The 20552-nt window shown below is 37.0% G+C and overlaps 1 protein-coding gene across 1 annotated transcript in view; it reads right to left on the bottom strand.

The window, feature by feature from the left end:
* Nucleotides 1-20552, bottom strand: part of SMYD3 (SET and MYND domain containing 3) — a 383240-nt gene that overhangs the window by 74316 nt on the left and 288372 nt on the right. Inside the window, exons 6-7 of the mRNA XM_041404314.1 lie at nt 3323-3390; nt 805-907 (exon numbers count right to left, since the gene is read on the bottom strand). Of these exons, the coding sequence (XP_041260248.1) occupies nt 805-907; nt 3323-3390 (171 nt within the window). The remainder of the gene's footprint in view (nt 1-804; nt 908-3322; nt 3391-20552) is intronic.

The following is a 20552-nucleotide window of genomic DNA, read 5'->3' as shown; positions in this document are numbered from 1 at the left end:
AAAAAGAAGAAACTTCATAGGGAGGTAAATAAAGACCGTCTAAATCAAAATAAGTATGGTCTTCATATCCACAGAGTTTTAAGAACAGGTGTGAATCATATTTACATTAGGTTATGATTTTGAAATGACCAACAGTAGGACTGTGTAGGTCATTGATGCATCTGAAATTACATATATACACACATCTCTTTTCAGATCTTATTAAGCAAATTCAGTGCTACATTGCTGCAAAACACTTTTTTTTTTAATTTCCAGCAACAAATGCTTATTTTCAAATTAATACAAGTTCTGTTGTAAAAATAAAGTAGAGAATATCTTAGATAAAAGCAGAAATCTCTTGAAAAGGATATTTTGAAGTCTTCTCTAGTGAAACAGACAAGAAAACAAACCTTGTTTAGCTGCTTTCACTGTCAATGAAAGGTTTACTACAACGGCATGGTTGCCGCCTGACAAATGTTATTGTTGCAATGACTTAGGGAACGCTGCATTCCACTCAGAAATACTCTAAGTGTTCCCGTCAGGGTAAAGACACTCAAATACAAACAAAATGAAGTGCCTAGAGGAGGAAAGGAGGAACAGGAATTTATCAAGACTGCTAGTGATTTATGAGAAGTAATGATTACGGGGCCCAGGCAGTGTGAAGAGATGATTCTATTTATCATTTTCCCCCTGATAGCTATGTGCTAGAAAGTGGCATCAATATATCATCAAAATATTAAGCTGGTGGCCCAGCAGTCTGGAATTTATTTAGGGAGATGTCATTGTTGCAGGTGTCTGTGATGGAAGGGAGGACAAGTTAATTACCTCTTCACCAATCTGGATCTCTCGGACAGAGTGAAGTAAAAGCTGGTATCCTTCAAAAACGATCACGCAGTTTGGGTCACAGCTGTGGTTCAGTAAAGACATGCTGTGAGGGGTGAAAGAAAGAACAAAAAAACTTAGAGGAGTCCCCAGTGCCATTTCCCTTTAATCATTTGAAAGTAGCTAACATGATTACATCTGAAGTATCAAGCAATTAAGTCATGAAACAAATAAATTCCATGTTAAATCAGCTGCTCTTGGTTAGGGGAGGAAAACAAATGCTTAGAAGATTTATTTTCACTGGTAAGAGGAGCCATGCTGGGATCTCTTCAAATGTTTCTGCCTTTTTTGTACTCAGGGCAGGAGGAAGGCAATGGCCTCCTCCAGGAGCCCTGGTTCAGGGGACAGGGCAGTGGGGAACAAGGTAACCTTGTTACCTTGACAGTACCTCTCTTGGCAAGAAGGACAGAGTTCTATTTCTGCTGCTTCTGCTCAGTTTCAGGGCACTAACCTTATTGATTACCTGGCTGTCATTGCAAGCACAGCTCAAAGGGGCCAACAATCAACATGTATTTCCTATCAGGAGAAAATGGAGTATATTATGTCCTATAGCCAAAGAAGTTGGTATATAGAGTTTAAAGAAGAAACATGGCCATTGTCTCTGTTTTCATGCATATTTTGGCCCAGCCTCTGTTCTTGTGGCATGTGACAGCTGGGGCAGCACAACTCATTAGGGAGCTGCTGGCACCCTCAAGAGATACAAACATTGCACAAGCACACCCTTCCCTCTCTCTGAAGGAGGCTGCTAACAACATCTGCCACATACTTCTGAATCACGGGTTTCCTTAGCAGAGAAACAACTGACTTTGCCAGGCAAACATTTCTGCCATAGCAGAAATGGGGTTGATGGTTTTTTCCCTATGGGAATGACCCATTGAAAGAATAATTCTGGCATCATCAGGCTGGAAGAAGAATTTTTGGCTTATCCAGCTCCTAGCTGCATTTATATTCTGTTCTTGTCTGATTCAGCTACTCAAAATCCCAACTGATGGTGGTAAAATAGAAGATGTTGCCAAGGGTCAGAGCCTTGCACCAAACCATGTTTATTTAGTTTGTTGACTCTTACAGGAGGTATCAACAGGGGTCTGACTCTTTTGGTATCCCTTCTGGCCTAATAAAATATCAGTGGTTAACATCAAGAACTCACTGGGAGAGTATGCATTACACTTACTGTGAGATCACTGGGCACACTCTCAAAGCTGTTCACAATGTGATGCACATTGGACCATAGGATTTTACCTATTTCAAAATATATTGTGATGCTGAAGCTATCAAGCCATACTACAATATAGAACCTCTTAATAAGGCTTAATAAAGAACTTTTAATTAAATCTCGTCTCATGGAGACGCTAGTAGGTTTGATGACAATTTCCTCTGGAAACATGAATTCATCTGGAAGGACATTTGGCCAGGACTTGTAAACCACAGATTTAAAGTTCTCAATTTTCCCAGCTGTTTTGCTATAACAAAACTCAAACTGCTCTGAAGCGACCTGGGAAAGAGTCTCTGGCATCCCTCAGCAGTGCATCATCATTGAACATAGACAGATACTTCCTTCACAGTTAAGGGCTTTTTTCAACAAAAAACAAGCATTTCCCTAATAATAATGCTAAAAATTATATTTCATTTTTCTCAATTATTGTTTTCATTCCATTATGAAATCAAATTACTCTTTTGCACTCTTCATTACACAATTTCCCATGTCCTCCTAACTACCTTTTCCTAATCTTTACTACAAGGCAGACCTCAAGATATTAAGTGTCCTTAGTTAAATTTTACATATGACATTAGAAGGAAAAGAAACAGACTGAGGTACTGACAAACATAATTCAACCATGCATTAAGAAAAAAATTAGACGGCAAAACATACTTTTAAACTACATACTTATTTTCCATATTTATGATTGCAGGTTACTAATTCTATGAAGATAAAACCGTCATTGGTACATACTTCTTTCCTAATACAAATAAGAGACAATAATAAGAAATTCAAATATTAAGATCTATTTCCTAAGGGACCTATCTTTTCACCTTACTGGTTTCTTTGTTATGGTAATTTACTTATAAATATATCAATCTTTTTCTTTCAATTACTAATTCTGAAGGATCTTAGCTGCAAAATATCTGCATTATAAAGGATTGTTGAACAGGTTTCCCTTACTAGTCCCAGTTGCACATTCTTGATGCCAGCATTTATTTTTGCTTAGAAAAGACTACCACCTCCATAAAAATAAAATATAAAGATGCATACTATTTAAACTGCTTTAGCACTATAATCAGGACTATTAAGAATGTTTTCAACTAGATTGTATTTTTTTACTCTCCTTTAATTTATTTCAATTTCCCAGTTTCTCATTTAGACATGTTACCTGCTGCTTTGATGGTCCTTACAGCTACCTTGGAAAAAAGGAGAAAAAACTGACATAGATTTTGCCTGTGAATGAAACAGTGTCCACAGTACCTGGGATACAGGCCAACACCAACATCCTGCATCTCTCCATTACTGATGGTGAAACAGTTACAGGTCACCTGTAAAAACAAGGGAAAAAAATCCAGGATTACCAGAATAATTTGGAAACCCCATACTCAAGTGAAAAAAAACCTCTTCCAAAATAAAATGAAGGGGCAAATGGTAATTAGATGGGAAACATTCAAGCCCAACACTAGTGCTCTTTCATTTTAGAGCAATCACATCTGGGACACACTCTCCTGTAAAACTGCTGTCAATTAAAAGCAGAAATATTAGTATCCTGACAAAAATGTGGGGTTAAACACATGCAGGGGCCCTACTTTCCTGAAGTAGAAGGAAAAGAAGAAGAAAAAACCCACCCAACACAGAGCCTGACAATCTCAGCCCAGGAACAACCTAGCAGATGATAGTGACTACTGATGAAAAGAGCGGCTGTTTTCCATGCGGGCACTCTGCTGATACCAGGCTCCCACAGCACCTTTTAATGAGTAGCAGTGGAACCCAAAGAATATATATATCTGGGACTGTTTTGATGTAAATAGCAGCTCGGCTGTGGACCTTGATATGGGCAGAAATAAATGCAAAGTCTGTGCATTAATGTATCTTTCAGATTATGGGTATTTTGGTTTGCACGTAGAAGATCTGACAACAAAGCATGTTCAATTGCCATCCAAGAGAAATACAACCTTTTCTTTAATTTCAAATATTCGGATTGTAAATGCATTCTTCGTTCATATAATCTTACAAAATTAAAGTGGTTTTAGAAAGGAATGGGAAAAAATAGAAGATTCCTGTAAGCAGATTTAGTCCTACCCCAAACTATCAGACTGAGTCTTTTTGGTGTTCAAGAGATACCAACACAGTAAATGATTAACAGGTACAACTTTCATGTGCTTAAATGAAAAAACAGAATTTGCTTGTGAATGTATTTTTAAGTATTTGATTTTTGGGGAAGAGCTGGTTTTGCTGGTTTTTTACATTCTTTTTTTAGATATGTTGATCAGTTATCATTGATGTATTAACATCTTCTTTAGAAAAATACTGCATGATACTGCATATACAAGAAAAGTCCCAGGTCTCTTCTGCACGGCATTGGATTATTAATATCATTAATTCTCATTAGAACAGAAAATGGCATAAGAGTAGGGCTTGGCAGACATGGAAATGAGATTTGAAAGTTGCAGTTTTATTCACAGAGTAATTGTCCAGAACAGAAAACGCACACCTATGTTTTAAAGAGGTATGCTGAACAATTTAATAGTATAACTCATCCTATAAATTGACAAATTATTATTTATGAGACCATTAACCATAAGGCGAAAATGAAATCCTCCTTCAAAATTTCTCATGAATTATGACAGCAACATTAATTTAAATAAATGTGCACGCAGTAGGGCATGTGTTTTTGTAAACCGTTAAACAATACTTTGATTTGTCTATTATTTATGTAACCCATTCTTATGTTCCCTATCAATTACCAAAATCATACATCTTAGTTATTTCTTTCCTGTTGACATTGGGTATAAAGTGTCAGACAACTTCTGAGCAAAGATTAGTCCATTTCAGGTGGCAATTATCCTGGTTCTAAAAATATTGACTTGATTTTGGTATTTATTGAAAAAATAATGGCTTCCAGGTAAAACAGAAAGAAAGCCAGCTTTTGTGAGCCTTAGCTCTCTCTAACAGATCATAAAGTAGCAGAGGTCAAGAATCTCCTAGAAACAAATGAACTCCTCTTTCTTGCAAATCTCTTATTATTACCATAACATATTTATATTAACGGTATTGAATTTTGATCACCATAGAGTTATAGAGACTTTTTAATCATTTTCTATTTAAGTTATGTATTGTATTATGTGAAAAGTTTTACACACAGAAGTCACAATAGTTTTACTTCCTCCTTTTTGAAACATGCATCAGTTTTTTATACCAGGATACCTTCAAAGAAAAATCTGAGATGAATGAATAGGCTGAGATTCAGACATGAAGAGATAATTTTAATAGTAGTTCACTGTGAGGCACTTTTGTTAAAAAAATATATTATCTCTTAGATAATATATAGATAAAAGGAAATATATCTTAGATATTTTCACAGTATACAGGTGCATCTCAATATCCAGTGAGGTAGAAAAATGCCATCTAGTTTATAATTATTTACAGTTTCAAATATAATACTAGGAAACCAAAGTATACAGAGCCAAATCTAAAAAGGTATTTAATATACAAACACAGGCAGAAAGCAAACTGGTCCCATGAGTTCTGGGCTGTATGATTCCGTGTACAATCCTGCCAGAGGCATAGGAACTGTCAGGTGCTCTGAGGTTTGTTTAACCTCCAAGAAGAAAATCTTTCCCCCCTTTTAAGCTCAGGAATGGAAAAAACCAACAGTGATATAGAAATAATGCATACTACAGACAGTAACCCTAGTCATGGCTGCTTTCTGTGCTCAGCAAGTGGAGAGAGAGGAACTGAGATTAGGGTGGAGGGAGGAGGAAGATCTCACCATTTACAGTGTGAGAAATTCTGATGTAATGAAACTTCTCCACAGACAGCTAGCAGCCCAAATTGATATGAAATATTCATAGTCTGTTACCATACGTTTGGTTTTCTAGATTTGTTACAAAGTTTCTAGAAATCTACTGAATTACTTCTACATTTCTATTTACATAAACTTTTGGCATGTTTTAAGTCTGAATTAAAGATCTGTTCTATCAAGGGGAGTTATGAGATTTCAAAACAAGAATTGGTGTTGTAGATAACAACTTCCAAGGAACAAAATGAAGATGGTATTTTTTTTTTTTTTTAGGGAGCACCCAAAGAAAAGTCAGTTTTTCTAGCTTCCCAAAATTCACTGATGTAACTCAAATAACAGCCAAATCTGGAATATCCAACTTTTCTGCAGGAGAGCATGAGTAAGCTGCTTGTTCCTGAGGCAATTGTTTACAGATCAAAGCCTGCTGGGACTGGAAGTTGACTAACTCTGTTTCTAGCGGAAAAAAACCCCAAACACATAAAACCAAGGCAAACCAAACATTTTCTCATGCATCACAGCATTTCTTTCAAGTTTCATTATTATCTTGTGCTTTTTTCTGCTTTAACTGACCCACTGTAACTGATTCCTTATACTACAACCAGGTTCTGATTCTATGTAATCACAGATTTAAAAATAAGAAAAATAAACAAATCTCGGCAACTGATTGCTTCAATAAGAGCATTCTTCCACACAATAGTATGCCCCTTGTTGTCTTAAATCCTGCAGTATTAATTATCTCAGTAATTTAATTTGTGCTTGTCCCTCTGAATCCTTTAAAAATTCCTCTCTATCCAGCTACAAAGCACTAAGACAGCATATCCACATTCAGAAACACAACCCAGTACTCACAAAGTTTGTTATACCCACAAATAAAAAAATTTGCCATGTATTTCAGAACTTCAAAGTGCAAAGACAAATTCCTTGCTATTTCTAAAATTTCTGAAAAAACACATCTCCCAGTATGAGAACCAAGGGAATATTCTCAGGGGGGAGTCACAAACTCTTCAAACCTCCAAAATGCGAAATTTTGACATATTCTACAGCAGTAAAGGCTTATCACCATAGCCTATTTGGCCACAGAGCTCCAGTCTATAAACTCAACAGTTTACAGAATCACTTCTGAGTGTTTGAGTCGCCTCCATGGCAACAAATACTCCAAGTTTATTTAAAAGTAGCTGCTATTTGAAACAACCAACAATATTATATAAACTGACTGAATTAAATAAAAAGATTTGCTCTTTTGAGGCTGCGCATATTTTAGAGGAGTACCCTGCACCCAGAAAGGTAACACAAGTAGAAGACATAATCTCTCCTAGACTGGTAAACACACAATGAGTCAACAAACTTTACTGACTGGCCAATACTCTCAGGCATACCTTATCACCAAACAAAAATTATTGCAATCTGTTACATGTGATTTCCTCTGAGTGACTAATGAAAACTCTGTAAATTTACCCTATAAAGAGGTCACTGTTCTCAAAATGTCTAAAGCTACTGTCTGAGAAATCTCTGTCAGTGCCAGACTCACAGTCTAGTGGACAGTCATGATTTATTTCGGCGTTTGCATTTGACAGAGTACAGAGGCTTCAGTTTTGCAACATAAGGAGTTGAATTTGCTCTCAGTTCCATCCTCATTCCTACAGCTTTATACTGAGGATTTGCCTTTGGGTTAAATAAAGCAGAGTTAGACTTGACGGCGGGACATTCCAGATTTGGAATTTCAGACACTCAGACAATGAAAGACACATCAATAAGGGGGTAAGGGAAAGAAAACAAATCATTATTGGCTAACACTTGCTGCACTGATCAAATTACAAACACCAGGGCTAATAATCAATCATTTTGTCTCCACGTGTTCCTGTTACTGCAACACAGTGAGGCAGTCCTTACAATACATGTAAGAAACCCTCCCAAGGACTTCCAAAGGGTATATTGCACTGATAGGGTCAATACAATTTTCAGCTCTGATATACAATGACTCCAGCCATCTCTTGTGTCACAGCTGGTGTATTCCAATCCACCACCAGGAAGAAAGCCATAACAAACCCTTTCCTCCTAATTTATTAACCCAATGTAATATAAATTGAAAATAGATATTAAAAAAAAGCCCTTTCATGGATTATTAAGTTTCTCATTCACACCAAAGCTTCTTGGGTATCACCAGTCATGGCCAACTATTTAACAAAAGATACTGCCATGAGTTCTCATGTTAATAGACTTCTCAGGAGACTCAAACATTTTTTCAGGAGGAAGGGGTGAGCAGTAAATGCTATGTGAGGGGCACATTACCATGAATGACCAAGGCATACCCCAGAGACCTTCTAGAAGCACCACATCCCACTACAGTTCTGCACTGATAGCTCTTTCCCACTGGAAGATGAACAGATAACAGGCACAGATGGTTGATAGATCTCAAATCTGCTAATGACTTCATTTGGCACACAGAGCACTAGAGCAACAGTGCTAAACTGTAATGCACAGTATGCCACAGCAGTGACAGGCCTGTCAAGCCCCTGTTTTGGGTGTACTTCACTCAAATGCTTATGCCACAGTCCAGGACACCCAGGACAGACAGAGCTTCTCGCTCTGTCCGTGGTGGGAAGGCATCTGCTACTTGAACACTGCGCTGAAAGGAGCCTGGTAATGACGCACATTTGAAAACCAGACCTTTGTGCCTTATATATACATGCTTACAGGTTTTTACTTTATCAGGGACTTAGAATCCAATTCTACATTGCATTCAACTCAGGAAACGCTTAATGGCTTCCATGAGAGCCACAGAAACAAAATGAGATGAAAGAGATATCAGAAAGAAGAAAATATGTGAAGTGGAAAAAAGAAGCTTCTTCAGTGTTTTGACAGAATCACAGAAGAAGCTGAGCTGGAAGTGACCCACAGGCATCATTGACTCCAACTCCTGGCCCTGCACAGGACGATTCCCAAGAATCACACCATGGGCCCAAGAGTATTGTCCAAATGCTTCCAGAAAAGAAAACATGTTAGGAGAACTTAGAGAATGTTTTCTTATTTAGATTATCAAACTAAGTAAAGGGCACATGTAGTTAATTGTTTATAATATTTGCTCAGAAGCCAAAATATGCTGCAAAACCATGAAATTTGAAAAATTTGTTTCACACCTTGACTGAATTCACAAGTGTTTAATTTTACTTCAAAGACTTCCTATTAATCTCTTGTGCCAAAGCATCAACATTTTGGCTGAATTAAAGACTACCATTACTTCAGAGCCATTTACAACAACGATATGCATTTCCAATTGCCTTCTTAGTTCTTCACCTTAAACCTTTGGACATTTTTCTTCACATCAACTAACAATATTTCAGGCCTTTTTTGCTATCCTAGCACATGAAGTTTTCTGATGAGTGTGCAGAACACAGGTATTCCTTGCAGATAGGCTGTCACCACCTACAAGACAGGAGACCAGAAATTTGCCCTGACATTAACAGATAATTTAGTGCAAGTGTGCTTCAGGCATCCCTTTATAGTACTCAGCTAAGTGGTGCAATTTTGATTGAAATGGAATGAAAATAGGTCATGGTAAATTACCTCCTCTCTCCTTAATCCCACACATACTTCTTCAATCTTTCAAATAAAAATATTTAGTTATGCAGCTAAATACATTTGATTACTAAGAATTTCAAAGCCATCATTACTAGGACAAATGTTATGTTTGCTATGAGCACCTTTTTCTTTTTAAATGCATGTGCAACATGTAGTTAAAAACCTGGAATTGAAAAGCTTGAAACTTGCAAAATTATCGCACTCTTAGTGTAAAACAAAATATCTTGAATTTTTGCAGGACTCCCATTAAAGTTTTGTGCAACCTGTCTTAACCTTTTCACAAATTTTCCTCTGGCAACAGTCAGCAAGTCTCATGGTCCCCTTGGTGAAATTTTAGCTTTTACTCAGTTCTGTAAATGTTATTATTATTCCTGCTTTCTGGAACAGAACTGAAATGCATCTATTTTGGGAGCAGAATGGGAGAGTGGGAGCTGCAAAGTCACTAATGGATCATATTACAGTACACTTGCAGCATTTGGCATTATTAATTGGAGTGGAGTAGGAGCATGACATCCTTCTCTTCATCCTCATTTTCCTACTGGTAATTCCACTCCTGTGAAATGGGGCAGAGTTATTAACTTGATTTCAACAGCCACTGCATGCCCACTTATTGAAAACACACTGCTTGTTTATGGATGGGATCAAACTTCATGGACATCCAGGAGTCATTAACTGACTTGTTTGTCTTGCATATTTTGTTACAGATAGATGTTTAAATTCTCTGTAATAAGAATATTTTTTTTTAAAGTTAGACTTACTATGAATTATTAGGGTGAGATTCAGCTACGGATGCTTGTATGAAAATTACATAGGCAAAATCAAAACCTTAATGAATTACTCTTACATAACTTCAGCTAATAATATGGCTGGAATAAAGTACTATGTGCCACCTCTTTCCATTACCCAGGTGATTTCCTCACACCAAACTGCTAGGCAGTTCAAGATAGGTCAGAGAAATTCTAACCTAAATATTTCAGTGTTAGATGATGTTTTATCACAGAGGCAATATACTTGTTATTCCTTTTGGAAATGCTTGCTGAGCTGGACCTTCAAGTATATTTAACTTTTGAAGTTCATTAACCATAAGTCTTCGGATTTGATCTATTTGGCTTAGTGGAATTTTTGCCTCTCTTCTCTTCTCTTCTCTTCTCTTCTCTTCTCTTCTCTTCTCTTCTCTTCTCTTCTCTTCTCTTCTCTTCTCTTCCTCACTCTTTAACTATGGTGCAACAATATCTTTTCCACTGAGGGGAGGGGATAGGGAATGAGGGGGACTATAAAAATCTAGAGAAAACATTTTTTCATGCCTTTGCTTTAAAATTGTTTCCACTAGGTAATTTCTGAAAGCACAAAAGCTGAGAATGTTTGAAAGAAAATTCAAAAAGGGTAGAAAAAAAGGAATCATCTCTTCCAAAATGTAATGGCCTGAGATGAGTACTTTTAAATCTTAAAAACTTAAACAAATGCAAATAAACGTCTTGATTTTGAAACTTCTTCTGAAACTGGCAACAAAACCCATTTGATTAATTTAGAAACATGGAAACCATTTTTTATTAAAAAGCCCACTTTTTTCCAAGTTTTTTTTATATGCAACATGTGGTTTTCAAACCAGCACTAGTCTCACTTTGCTACTTGACTTACAACCTAAACCAGGGATAACTGGGGAGTTTTAGAACTGAACTTAAGACTTCTTTTTCCTTAGTATGGTGAAAACAAATACATGGCAACCCCATATGGAGCATACAACACCGACAATCTGCCTGTGTCCATGATCACTGACACGCCAGGCTAGCCCAAAGCTGCTCTGTTTTGCATTAACCAAACAAAATTTCAGGCTCTTATAATGTTTGTGCATTGAGGCCCAAAAGAAATCTGATACCACTGCCAGTTCCTTCCATTTTTCTTATGCTTTTTCTCTATAGATAATCTACTATTGTTTTTCTTTTGACATACAGTTTTATCAAAAGGAATAAGTATTGTTCTTTTTATCATATCAATGCAGCAAAAAAAAAAAAGTTTTAAGTTATTTAGATTTGTTTATTTTCCAACCCATTCTTATAATTAAAACTGGGTGACATTACTAGTTCTAAAAATCAGTGCATCAGACATGCAATTTTGTAAATTCATCCCCTTACTGATATAACCCTGCTTCTTCCCATTGAAGACATAAGGAAATCAGCAAGATAACAGGAATCATGTACTGTTCTTCCAGACACTTGGCAGCCAAAAATCTTCTGAGAGCAGGTAATTTAAATTATATGTAAACCTGTGATTTGACAAATACATGTGCTGTTCACAAAATGCCAACGAAGAATATCCTAAATAAACTGTTCTCCTTTGAAAGTTTTTGAACACTTGGTTAGCATATGCCTGCAGAATGCATTTTTTCTCACTCAGACCTTCCTTCCACAGGCAGTGTATGAAGACTGCTGCCAGATACAATGACTGATGCTACTGTGCCATAGCAGGTGATGTGTCTGAGGCAGGTTAGACCTGCCCAGGAACAGCAAAAAGGAGTGGAGTACTACCTGGTATTCATCCAATATATCAAGTCCAGGAGGCAATTATAAGTTTAACGGTAAAAAATAAAACTGTGAAACACAATCTCACTCTGTATTCAATTCTGAATACTGAAATACCTAGCTGTTTCCCTTTTGGGGGAAAAGAGTAGTGGCCTCTTGAAGGCACTGAAGAGATTGTTCAATCCAGACCACAGCTGAAGACCTCTTCCTGACTGAAAGGAAAACTGTGCTCTACACATGTGCAGTGGCACAGAAGAGTGAATATGCCCACAGAAAATAGCAGAAATTAAACAGAGAAAATAGCAGGATATGTAAGCCAGAATACATAAGATGAATGCAATGTAAGTACAAAGCAGAACAGCATTTAATTTAAAGATGTGATGTAACGCACAGAACAAATTAAAGCTAAAACAATAAATTTAAGGCCTGTATAACTCAAGAACTCAGTATTCAATGGTTCTTGGATTTCTACAGAATGTGTGCATTCTTAATATCTCTGATCAGCTCCCCAAGGATTTACAGCCAGCATTTCTTTTATATCTCTCTATTTTGGGGCCATTTTTTTCAAACAATGCTATGATCAGGAAACAGTTTAAATAATTCAGTTTTTGGAATTTCATAACACTGGCCATGTCTCCACACAGCACATACATGTTCACTTACAGTGAGGTACAGCTTTTGTGCTGATGCTGCTCATTTTCTCATTCCCTCAGTTGTAGTCCAACATTCTTGGACAATCTTATTTGCTGATAAACCATACTTAGTGAATGACGTCTAACAATACTTAAGACAATTGGCTAGCATTTTATGCTATATTTGATATGAGGTAAATCTAAAAAACCCCAATCCTGCTCTGTGGTCCTGGTCTCCTTTAGACCACAGGGTGCATGTAGCACCCAGGACCTAAATCAGAATATTGCAGAGCTATATTTCTCCTGCTAGGTCAAGAAAATTGCTTGAAAGGCTCTGGATGCTACAGCCTGCTCCAATCAGAAATGACTGAATAGTTGGTACCAAGTTACAGGAAAACCCTTCAACATTTTCCTTGGATTCCTTTTTACTTTTGAAGGTGTTAGTAGAAAACAACTGCTATTTATGCCAAGAGAAGGAACCATGTACATATATTGGGTGGTTACATGGGAACAGGGCTTTCAGAACCCACAATGCCTGTACTCCATAAACCAATACCCAGAAACACCACTCCATCCATCAGGATTCCTTAGCAGAAGGCCATTACCTCAACAAAACAGAAAATTCCCAGCATATTGTTCTACCTACAACTGAATAGAATACATTTTCCTTTGAGACAGTGTTTTTCTTTAGTGTGCCAGATTAGAGGTAGCCATTATACAGATTTTCTGCATCGTTACTATACACTATTACTATTTAGGAAAAAAACATGCAATGCTTAGAGGCAGCATTAAGCAACACCTCCATTTGAGTAAGAGCCACAGAGAAAATGGAACAGTTTACTCTAAATTAAGCTCAAATGGAGAACTCTGAGTCAAGGAACATCTAGCAATAAGTTGACAAAAGCACTGTAAACCAGCTAGATATGAAGTAGCACAGTTAGAATCATAGCTTGCAGAAAAAGTCACAAAAAAGCTGAACTTCTATGTATTCTTTCTACTTAATGAACTCTCTCAGGGTATACAGACTGTAAATTGGTGAGAAAATGGTCAAATAATTGCATTATTTGATCTTTCACTTGTAACGGGGGAAAAAAAAGTATTTAATTTTAAAAAGTCTCTAGCAGATATCTTGGAAATAAAGGAAGGTTATACAAACACTGCATTGAGCTCACAGTTCAAATGCTTGCGGGTAGCTAACTAAAGTTCACAGACCTGTATGTAATTGCTGTCTACAGGAAATACTTGTGTTAGCAAAAGAATTTTCTCCCCACTCCTTCACCTTTGCCCTTGCACAAACTCAGCAGCAAAGAAACCTCCTAAGAGCATTTCTGTGATGAACAGGGCTTTCTCCACCCCTGCAAGATGAACTAAATCTAACAGTCAGGAACAGAGTCTTTCAACTTCTCAGAAACATGCTTTTAGCAACTATTAATTGATAAAGGATATACGTTTATACAAAAAAAGCTTGAAACAAAATAATCTACTCCCTGTTCATTTATCTTTGTCTAAACTTCGCATGGTTGGTTTTTGGGTTTGTTTGTTTTTTAGTTTTTTTTTTTTTAAGCTTGCAACATGAGTAAGAGCACAACATTTACTCTTATTTTAATGTAAATTGGCAGTGAGTTTAAAGGCATCAAATGATTTACACAAAACAGCAATCAGGTAGGAAGGAAGTTCATAAATTGAACTTGAAATAAAATTTCTCTGAGCACTGAAATTGGGTGATCTAATTCCATGTGGTTAAAATTCTGTAAAATTCAGACAAAAAAATCCCTGACATTAAAATTCTGCAAACTTTGATTTGCTTAGTTCCTAACATAAGATCTTCACTACAAATACCCTATTTTAACATAAAATAAAAATCCTATCTTTTTTAAACCAAGACAGTATTTGTGGTATCATTAGATAGCCTGAATAGAGAAACTTGGAAGTTGAGCAAACATTTTTAAAAATAACATTTCAATTTTTTTCCTCTAGCTTGAGATACCTTGAAAGGCACAGAAACTTTGCATTTACCAAAAAATGCTTATGTTTTCCCAGGACCCAAATGATATATTGCCGTTTACAAAGTGCCATTTACTGCCATCACAATACATTCTTCCATGGGAAAGTGAGACTTTTGGGTATGTACAAGTACCAAAGTTTCTTTACAGGAAAAGTTGTATCATCTCACTTATACATGCAAGACCAGGCAAGTAATTACCAGTGTGTAGCCTGAAAAGCCAATGCCTTAATTCCCTTTTCTTTATGTTACAATTTTTAAGTTAAGTCAATAGTTTTCATAACCTAGATTCAGGATATCAGAAACTTTAAGAACATGACCTCTGCATTTCAAAGTCCCAACACACACTCCATTCACTGAGAAAATTACAATGGCCTTGTGTTATATATTCCAAGGGAGAAAAATGGCTGAGAGGGCTGTGATGGATTTACACAACTAACAAAATATTTAGAAAATACCCCTTTGAACCACACAGCTCTTAGTGTTTCATGCTATTTTTTTCTGATATGCAGATTCAATCTCAGTAAATCCTTATCTACAGTTTTCATCCTCCTTACTTTGAACCTTTTTCTCCCTCTTGTGCACACCTGATCTTTACATGTAGCCAAAAAAAGAAAACAATGATTTCAGCAAGCAATGAGGAGCAGCTGGCATTTCTATTACACCTGACAAAATGCAGGGTGACTGCAAAGAACATAATCATTTTTGTTCACAATACTTGTGGATCCTAGCAAATTCCTTGCCCCACATCCAAATGAAAACTCCAAATTTACACCACAAAGCTCTCTTGTAATCATTACAGAACTAAAGAAAGTGCAAAATTGGATCAGAACGATGAACCACAAGGCACAAGGTTGTTCAAGTCTATTGTCACAGTTCTCCTACAGTTTATGATACTGACTCCCCCACTTATGTTCACACTGTTTTTTACACAAACATCATGCCAAAAACCTACATGTCAAAATACATTCCTCTGTCATGAATTAAACTTTTAAAATTGAGTATTCAGTTATGATTATTTAAGAATACATTTTCCTTTCATTTATAACTTGTCTCTCATCTGATTTGGCTGCATATGAAAATTATACCTTTAAATTGTTACACTTTCATGAATAGAACAAGGTAAAACTACAAAGTAATTCCAAAACCCAAGACTTTTCACTCTGAGGAATCTTTCATGATACAATAAAATTTTAAAACAAAAATTACAAAATCACATTAGATAAGTTTCATTGTTAGTTTCTGTTATGAGAGCCATATGAGAATAAAGTACATACAATCGTTCCTTTTTCCACCAATGTGGAAATAATTCTCTTGTTTACATGTTATGACAGAAAAGAGTAATCCATTCCATCGATTCCTGTTTAAGTTACAGTTAAAATGCACTTTTAAAGTATTTTACATGCTTTGTTACATTTGACCATTCATCTAAAATATAAATCAGCTGTGTGAAATTGTAAAATTGTAACCTTTAGGTCTTATAACAAGAATCTAAAATATCAAGCTTTCATACACCAAATATTTCCCTGGTTTTGGTTTGGTTTCGTCTTTTGCGGTTTTTGTGGAGTTTTTTTCTTTTGTTTTTAATCCTAATAAAAATGCAAAACATTTTGAAAGTTTGAATCATGATCTAGCCTTTGCAGCCAGTCTTTCCAGACTGAGTCCAGCTGTTTTTCAATGTACAGTCAGTAACACCACCTCCTCAGTGAAATGGAAACAAGTGCCCCTTTCCATTGGCAAAGCTCTGACATGAATGTAGTACTTAAGCTTTACTGTTATTACCTTTTTGACATTTTATGCTCACTGTGATAGCACCACATTGAAGTATCTTTTGAGCTATTACTGCTTGATGGGTCATCTAAGTCTGTTGTTTAGATTGTGTAAGCTATTGAAACCAAATATGTGAAAATCATCCCTTAGAATGAAATTTAGACTTCTAAACCTGTTTCTCCAAACTATATCTCCAAACCTGGAGTTACATGTCCATGACTTTTAAAAAAGAAGATAACAAGCAGGAAAAGAAAAAGGAAGAAACACTATAAAATGACTGAATTAATAAAGAGAAATAAAATAAAACCCAAAAGTACATGAGGTGACGTATTTGAAACCAAGATCAAACAGCTAACTTGCTTTGTAATTAGCACTTATTAACAGTTTGTGGGTAGAGTGTGAAGGGGAGGATCTGCAAAATACCAGTCAAGGCTAATGGTACTTAATTTCCTCCACCAGCAGCTCAAATGTGTTACAATATGCAGGCCGCAAAAGAATATAGGTAGAGTTTTGTTTTTAAAATTGTTGCACAACTTAGTTGACTCAGTAGTTCTAAGCAGCAATCCATCTCAGACACAGTACTTAACTGTAAGGGCCTGCTGGTGTGATCTCAAAGGTGTCAGTGTGACAATCAGTGGCCAGCAGTAGCTTTTGCCTCTGTGCATAAATGCAGGGCTGAACTCAACCCTTTGCAGCTGAAGCTTCACCTGCCCGTGGATCTCAAGGTCCCTGGCTCCAAGCCACACTCACTAATTCACAAAATCTGTCTCCTATTAACTAAGGAGTTAATATCAGTGGGACAACCGGGGCTATGTAAACCATACACGTTGCCTTGGAAAGGGGCTGTAGAAATACTGGAGTCCATCCACTGGCACCTTTGTGCCTGGCCAGCATCTGTCACATGGATATTGCACTGCCGATTGTCTTATCGTAGGAATGACGGAACAAATGAGTACCAACACTTTGACCACATAATTATTTTCTTCTGCTGATGTACCAGTAAAAAGGTTCAGAATGTCACCTAACTCTGTACAAACTATTCAGTCATTTGATGATGGAGAAGAAAATGCTCCATGCTTTGCTCTAGTTTTAGAAAGAGGCCTTGCTCATGTAAGCACTTACAGAGAAGTTTTGCTTTCAGCTGAGCTTTCTCAATAACTTCTAAAGGATGGCTCACAGGTAGGTTATTGGAGCCATTTTTTACCCACCCCAGTAAGTCACCCTGCAACCCAAGCCCCGTGAAGGGCTCACCCATTCAATTGAATATTCCAGCCATAACTAGTTGTATTATATGGCTCACTGTGTCTTAAGTCCCTTCAGTGGGTCCACTGTAAGAAAGAAAATGTTAACTTTAAATTTATTTTTTATTGAATATACGTGAGATTTTCATGCAGAAAATGGCCACTGGGAGGATTCCCAAGGCAGAAGACCTAGCATCAATCCTAGGATCTGTGCATGAGATGAGAAGAAGACAGTTACAATTGTGCAGGGTGACTTTTTTACATGCTGCTTATTATAAATATGTCACTAAGTAGTACTTGACAATACTTTAAGCAATTAATGCAGAAGTCTCTTACCAGTGGAAACATGTTAAAGTGGGAAATCAAGTGATGAAGACTTGGTCTTGGTAACTAAAAAATTATCTGTTCCACAATACTTCCCTAAGACTGGATAACAACAGCAAAGGTCAAGAAAGCTGATCAGGCTCTAGGAGAGCTGCATCACTACCAGTATGTGGGAAGTTAGAAACAGAGATGTTTTGGTCAAAACAAAAAAATAAAATAAAAAAAAAAATTACTGATCTTCTAAATAAAAGAAGTTATTTAAAAATCAGCCACATCTATCCCAAGACATATAAAATGACAATTGCAAAATAAAGCTTGCTGATATTTACTTATTCAGACTTCTCTCTGGAGATCTGTGTGGATGACTATGAACATACTCTCATGCCACTCCATGTGTTTGTCTAAAAAAAGAGATGTTATTTAACAATATGGTCTTTGGCAGAAGTTAGCTGTAAAGCCACACATTTTGCAAACCAAGTATCCATAGTAACTAACTGCACAATAATTGAGCTTAGACATTACCAATTTCAAAATTATTCACAAATAAAAATGCTACATATTTAAATCAATAAACATCTGAGCCTGTTCATTCCCTTCATTTCAACAAACAAATAATTTTCAAGAAATCATTTACCCTCCAAAAGCAGCTTTTTTCTTTACTTTTGGAATCCCTGATAGCAGATTGAAAATCTGTCAAAATAAATTTAAAATCAGCTCAAGCCTTTCATTCATGCTGTTGCTATTTTTGACCTCCATGAGCCAATCATGAACTACATAGTAAAAGTTCACACTCAAATACTAAAATTGTGACAGTTCCTAAGTCTGCAGACATGTATACTGACTAAAATTAATGCTTTTAGCTTATTGTATTTTATTACATTACATTGCAACGAAGATGCTAAATGTAAAGCACAATCCCAAAGACAGGATGGAAGAGGTCCTGCCTTAATACAGTAGCAATTAATGGAATAATGAATCTTGGAAAATACTGTTTCTTTATTTTTCACCCCACACAGAAATTCTCACCCAGACCACAATGAGAATTTTTATTTTGAGAATAAAATTTTCTTTTGTTTTCCTGGTATCATCTCATTATTACAATAACTATTTTTGTCATTTTTCTTGCCTCAAATTCGGGAAGCAAAATAACAGAGCAGTTCATCAGCAGGGAAAAAGGAAAAATTAATGCTTTTGGATATCCTTTCCTCATTGCATCTTCTCATAAAGCTTCATTTGTGCTTCTCATTTTGGCAATTCAGTTTTGTGACTACAAGTTGAAACCAGATTTCAGAAGGCATGAAATACTATTTTTTGTCTATATATGTGTAGCTTTATATTTCTATTTGCTCAAGGACATCAAGCAACATGTAGACATTAATTAGTTATGCATTACAACACCTCTGTGAAGAATGGAAATACAGAACTGAATAATAAAGATGTTTAATGTAACACCAAGGACACAAAGCACCTCAGCATCAGTTTGGCATACAAAGGAATTTTCTTGAAGTCATTGACTGTATCCAAAAGGTTTACAGTTAGAAAGAAAAAAAGCCCTTAATGTTATTTGGAAAATAACAGAAGCATAAAATCCACAACTGAAATAGGATTCCTGGCTTTACTCTTCCCTGTGGCACACGTTGATGGCGCAGTGCTGTAGTACAGCTGCAGGCACAGTGTTGTTCATGTTGTTCACAGTTAAGGGGCCATGTATTATTTCACGTCTTCTCTCTTGGCTGCATGATGCTGTGAAATTGGACAGCAGCTCCAATGCACCTCTCTGCTACATTTTCAGCCTGCACTTGCCTTTCTCCACTTATGCAGATTACTGCATGACCACTACACAGCAAACTCATCGAACAGAAAACACAAAAGGGAGAAACACAAAGAGGAGGGAAAAAAATCTCCTCAGCAGCCAAAACCCATAAAGCTGCAGAGTGCTTTTAAAACCTCAACCACAAGCCAGGAAGGGAGACCCCTGAAGTACCTGGGACAAGAGCAGCCAAACACTACAAGACAATGAGCTACTGGAGAGGGTCCAGAGGAGGCCACAAAGATGATGAGGAGTCTGGACCAGCTGAAGGAGCTAGGCCTGTTTAGTCTAGAGAAGAAATGTCTGAGAGGGGATCTCATTAATGCATATAAACATCTCAAAGGTGACTGCCAAGTGGATGGTGCCAGGCTCTGTCTTCCGTGGTGCCCAGTGAGAGGATGAAGAGCAATGTTAACTAAAGCACAAGAAGTTCCACCTCAAAATGAGGAAGGACTTCTTTTACACAGCACAGCACTGGAACAAGCTGTTCAGGGAGGGACTGGAATTCCCCACTCTGGAGACATTCAAAACCCACTCAGATGTGTTCCTGCACTACCCCCTCTAGGTGACACTGCCTTGATTGGAGTGGATGACCTCCAGAGGTCCCTTCTAACATTAACTATTCTGTGAATCTATGATATGCCAGAGTGTAGAGAGGCTGCACAGCCCACATTTTCCCCTTGCTGCATGGCCTTCACCACGCGTACGCTGCAGCCTGCCTTGGCAGGGTGATGGTGCCTCTCAACACCCACAGCACAGACAGCAAGGCAGCGGCTGCCGTGGGGAAGGAACAGCTCTCCTGGGCCCCAGC

The sequence above is a fragment of the Onychostruthus taczanowskii genome, unplaced genomic scaffold (assembly GCF_017590055.1).
Source record: "Onychostruthus taczanowskii isolate IOZ18803 unplaced genomic scaffold, ASM1759005v1 scaffold21, whole genome shotgun sequence".
NCBI classification, from domain to species: Eukaryota; Metazoa; Chordata; class Aves; order Passeriformes; family Passeridae; genus Onychostruthus; species Onychostruthus taczanowskii.
This window is presented reverse-complemented; position numbering and strand designations above follow the sequence as displayed.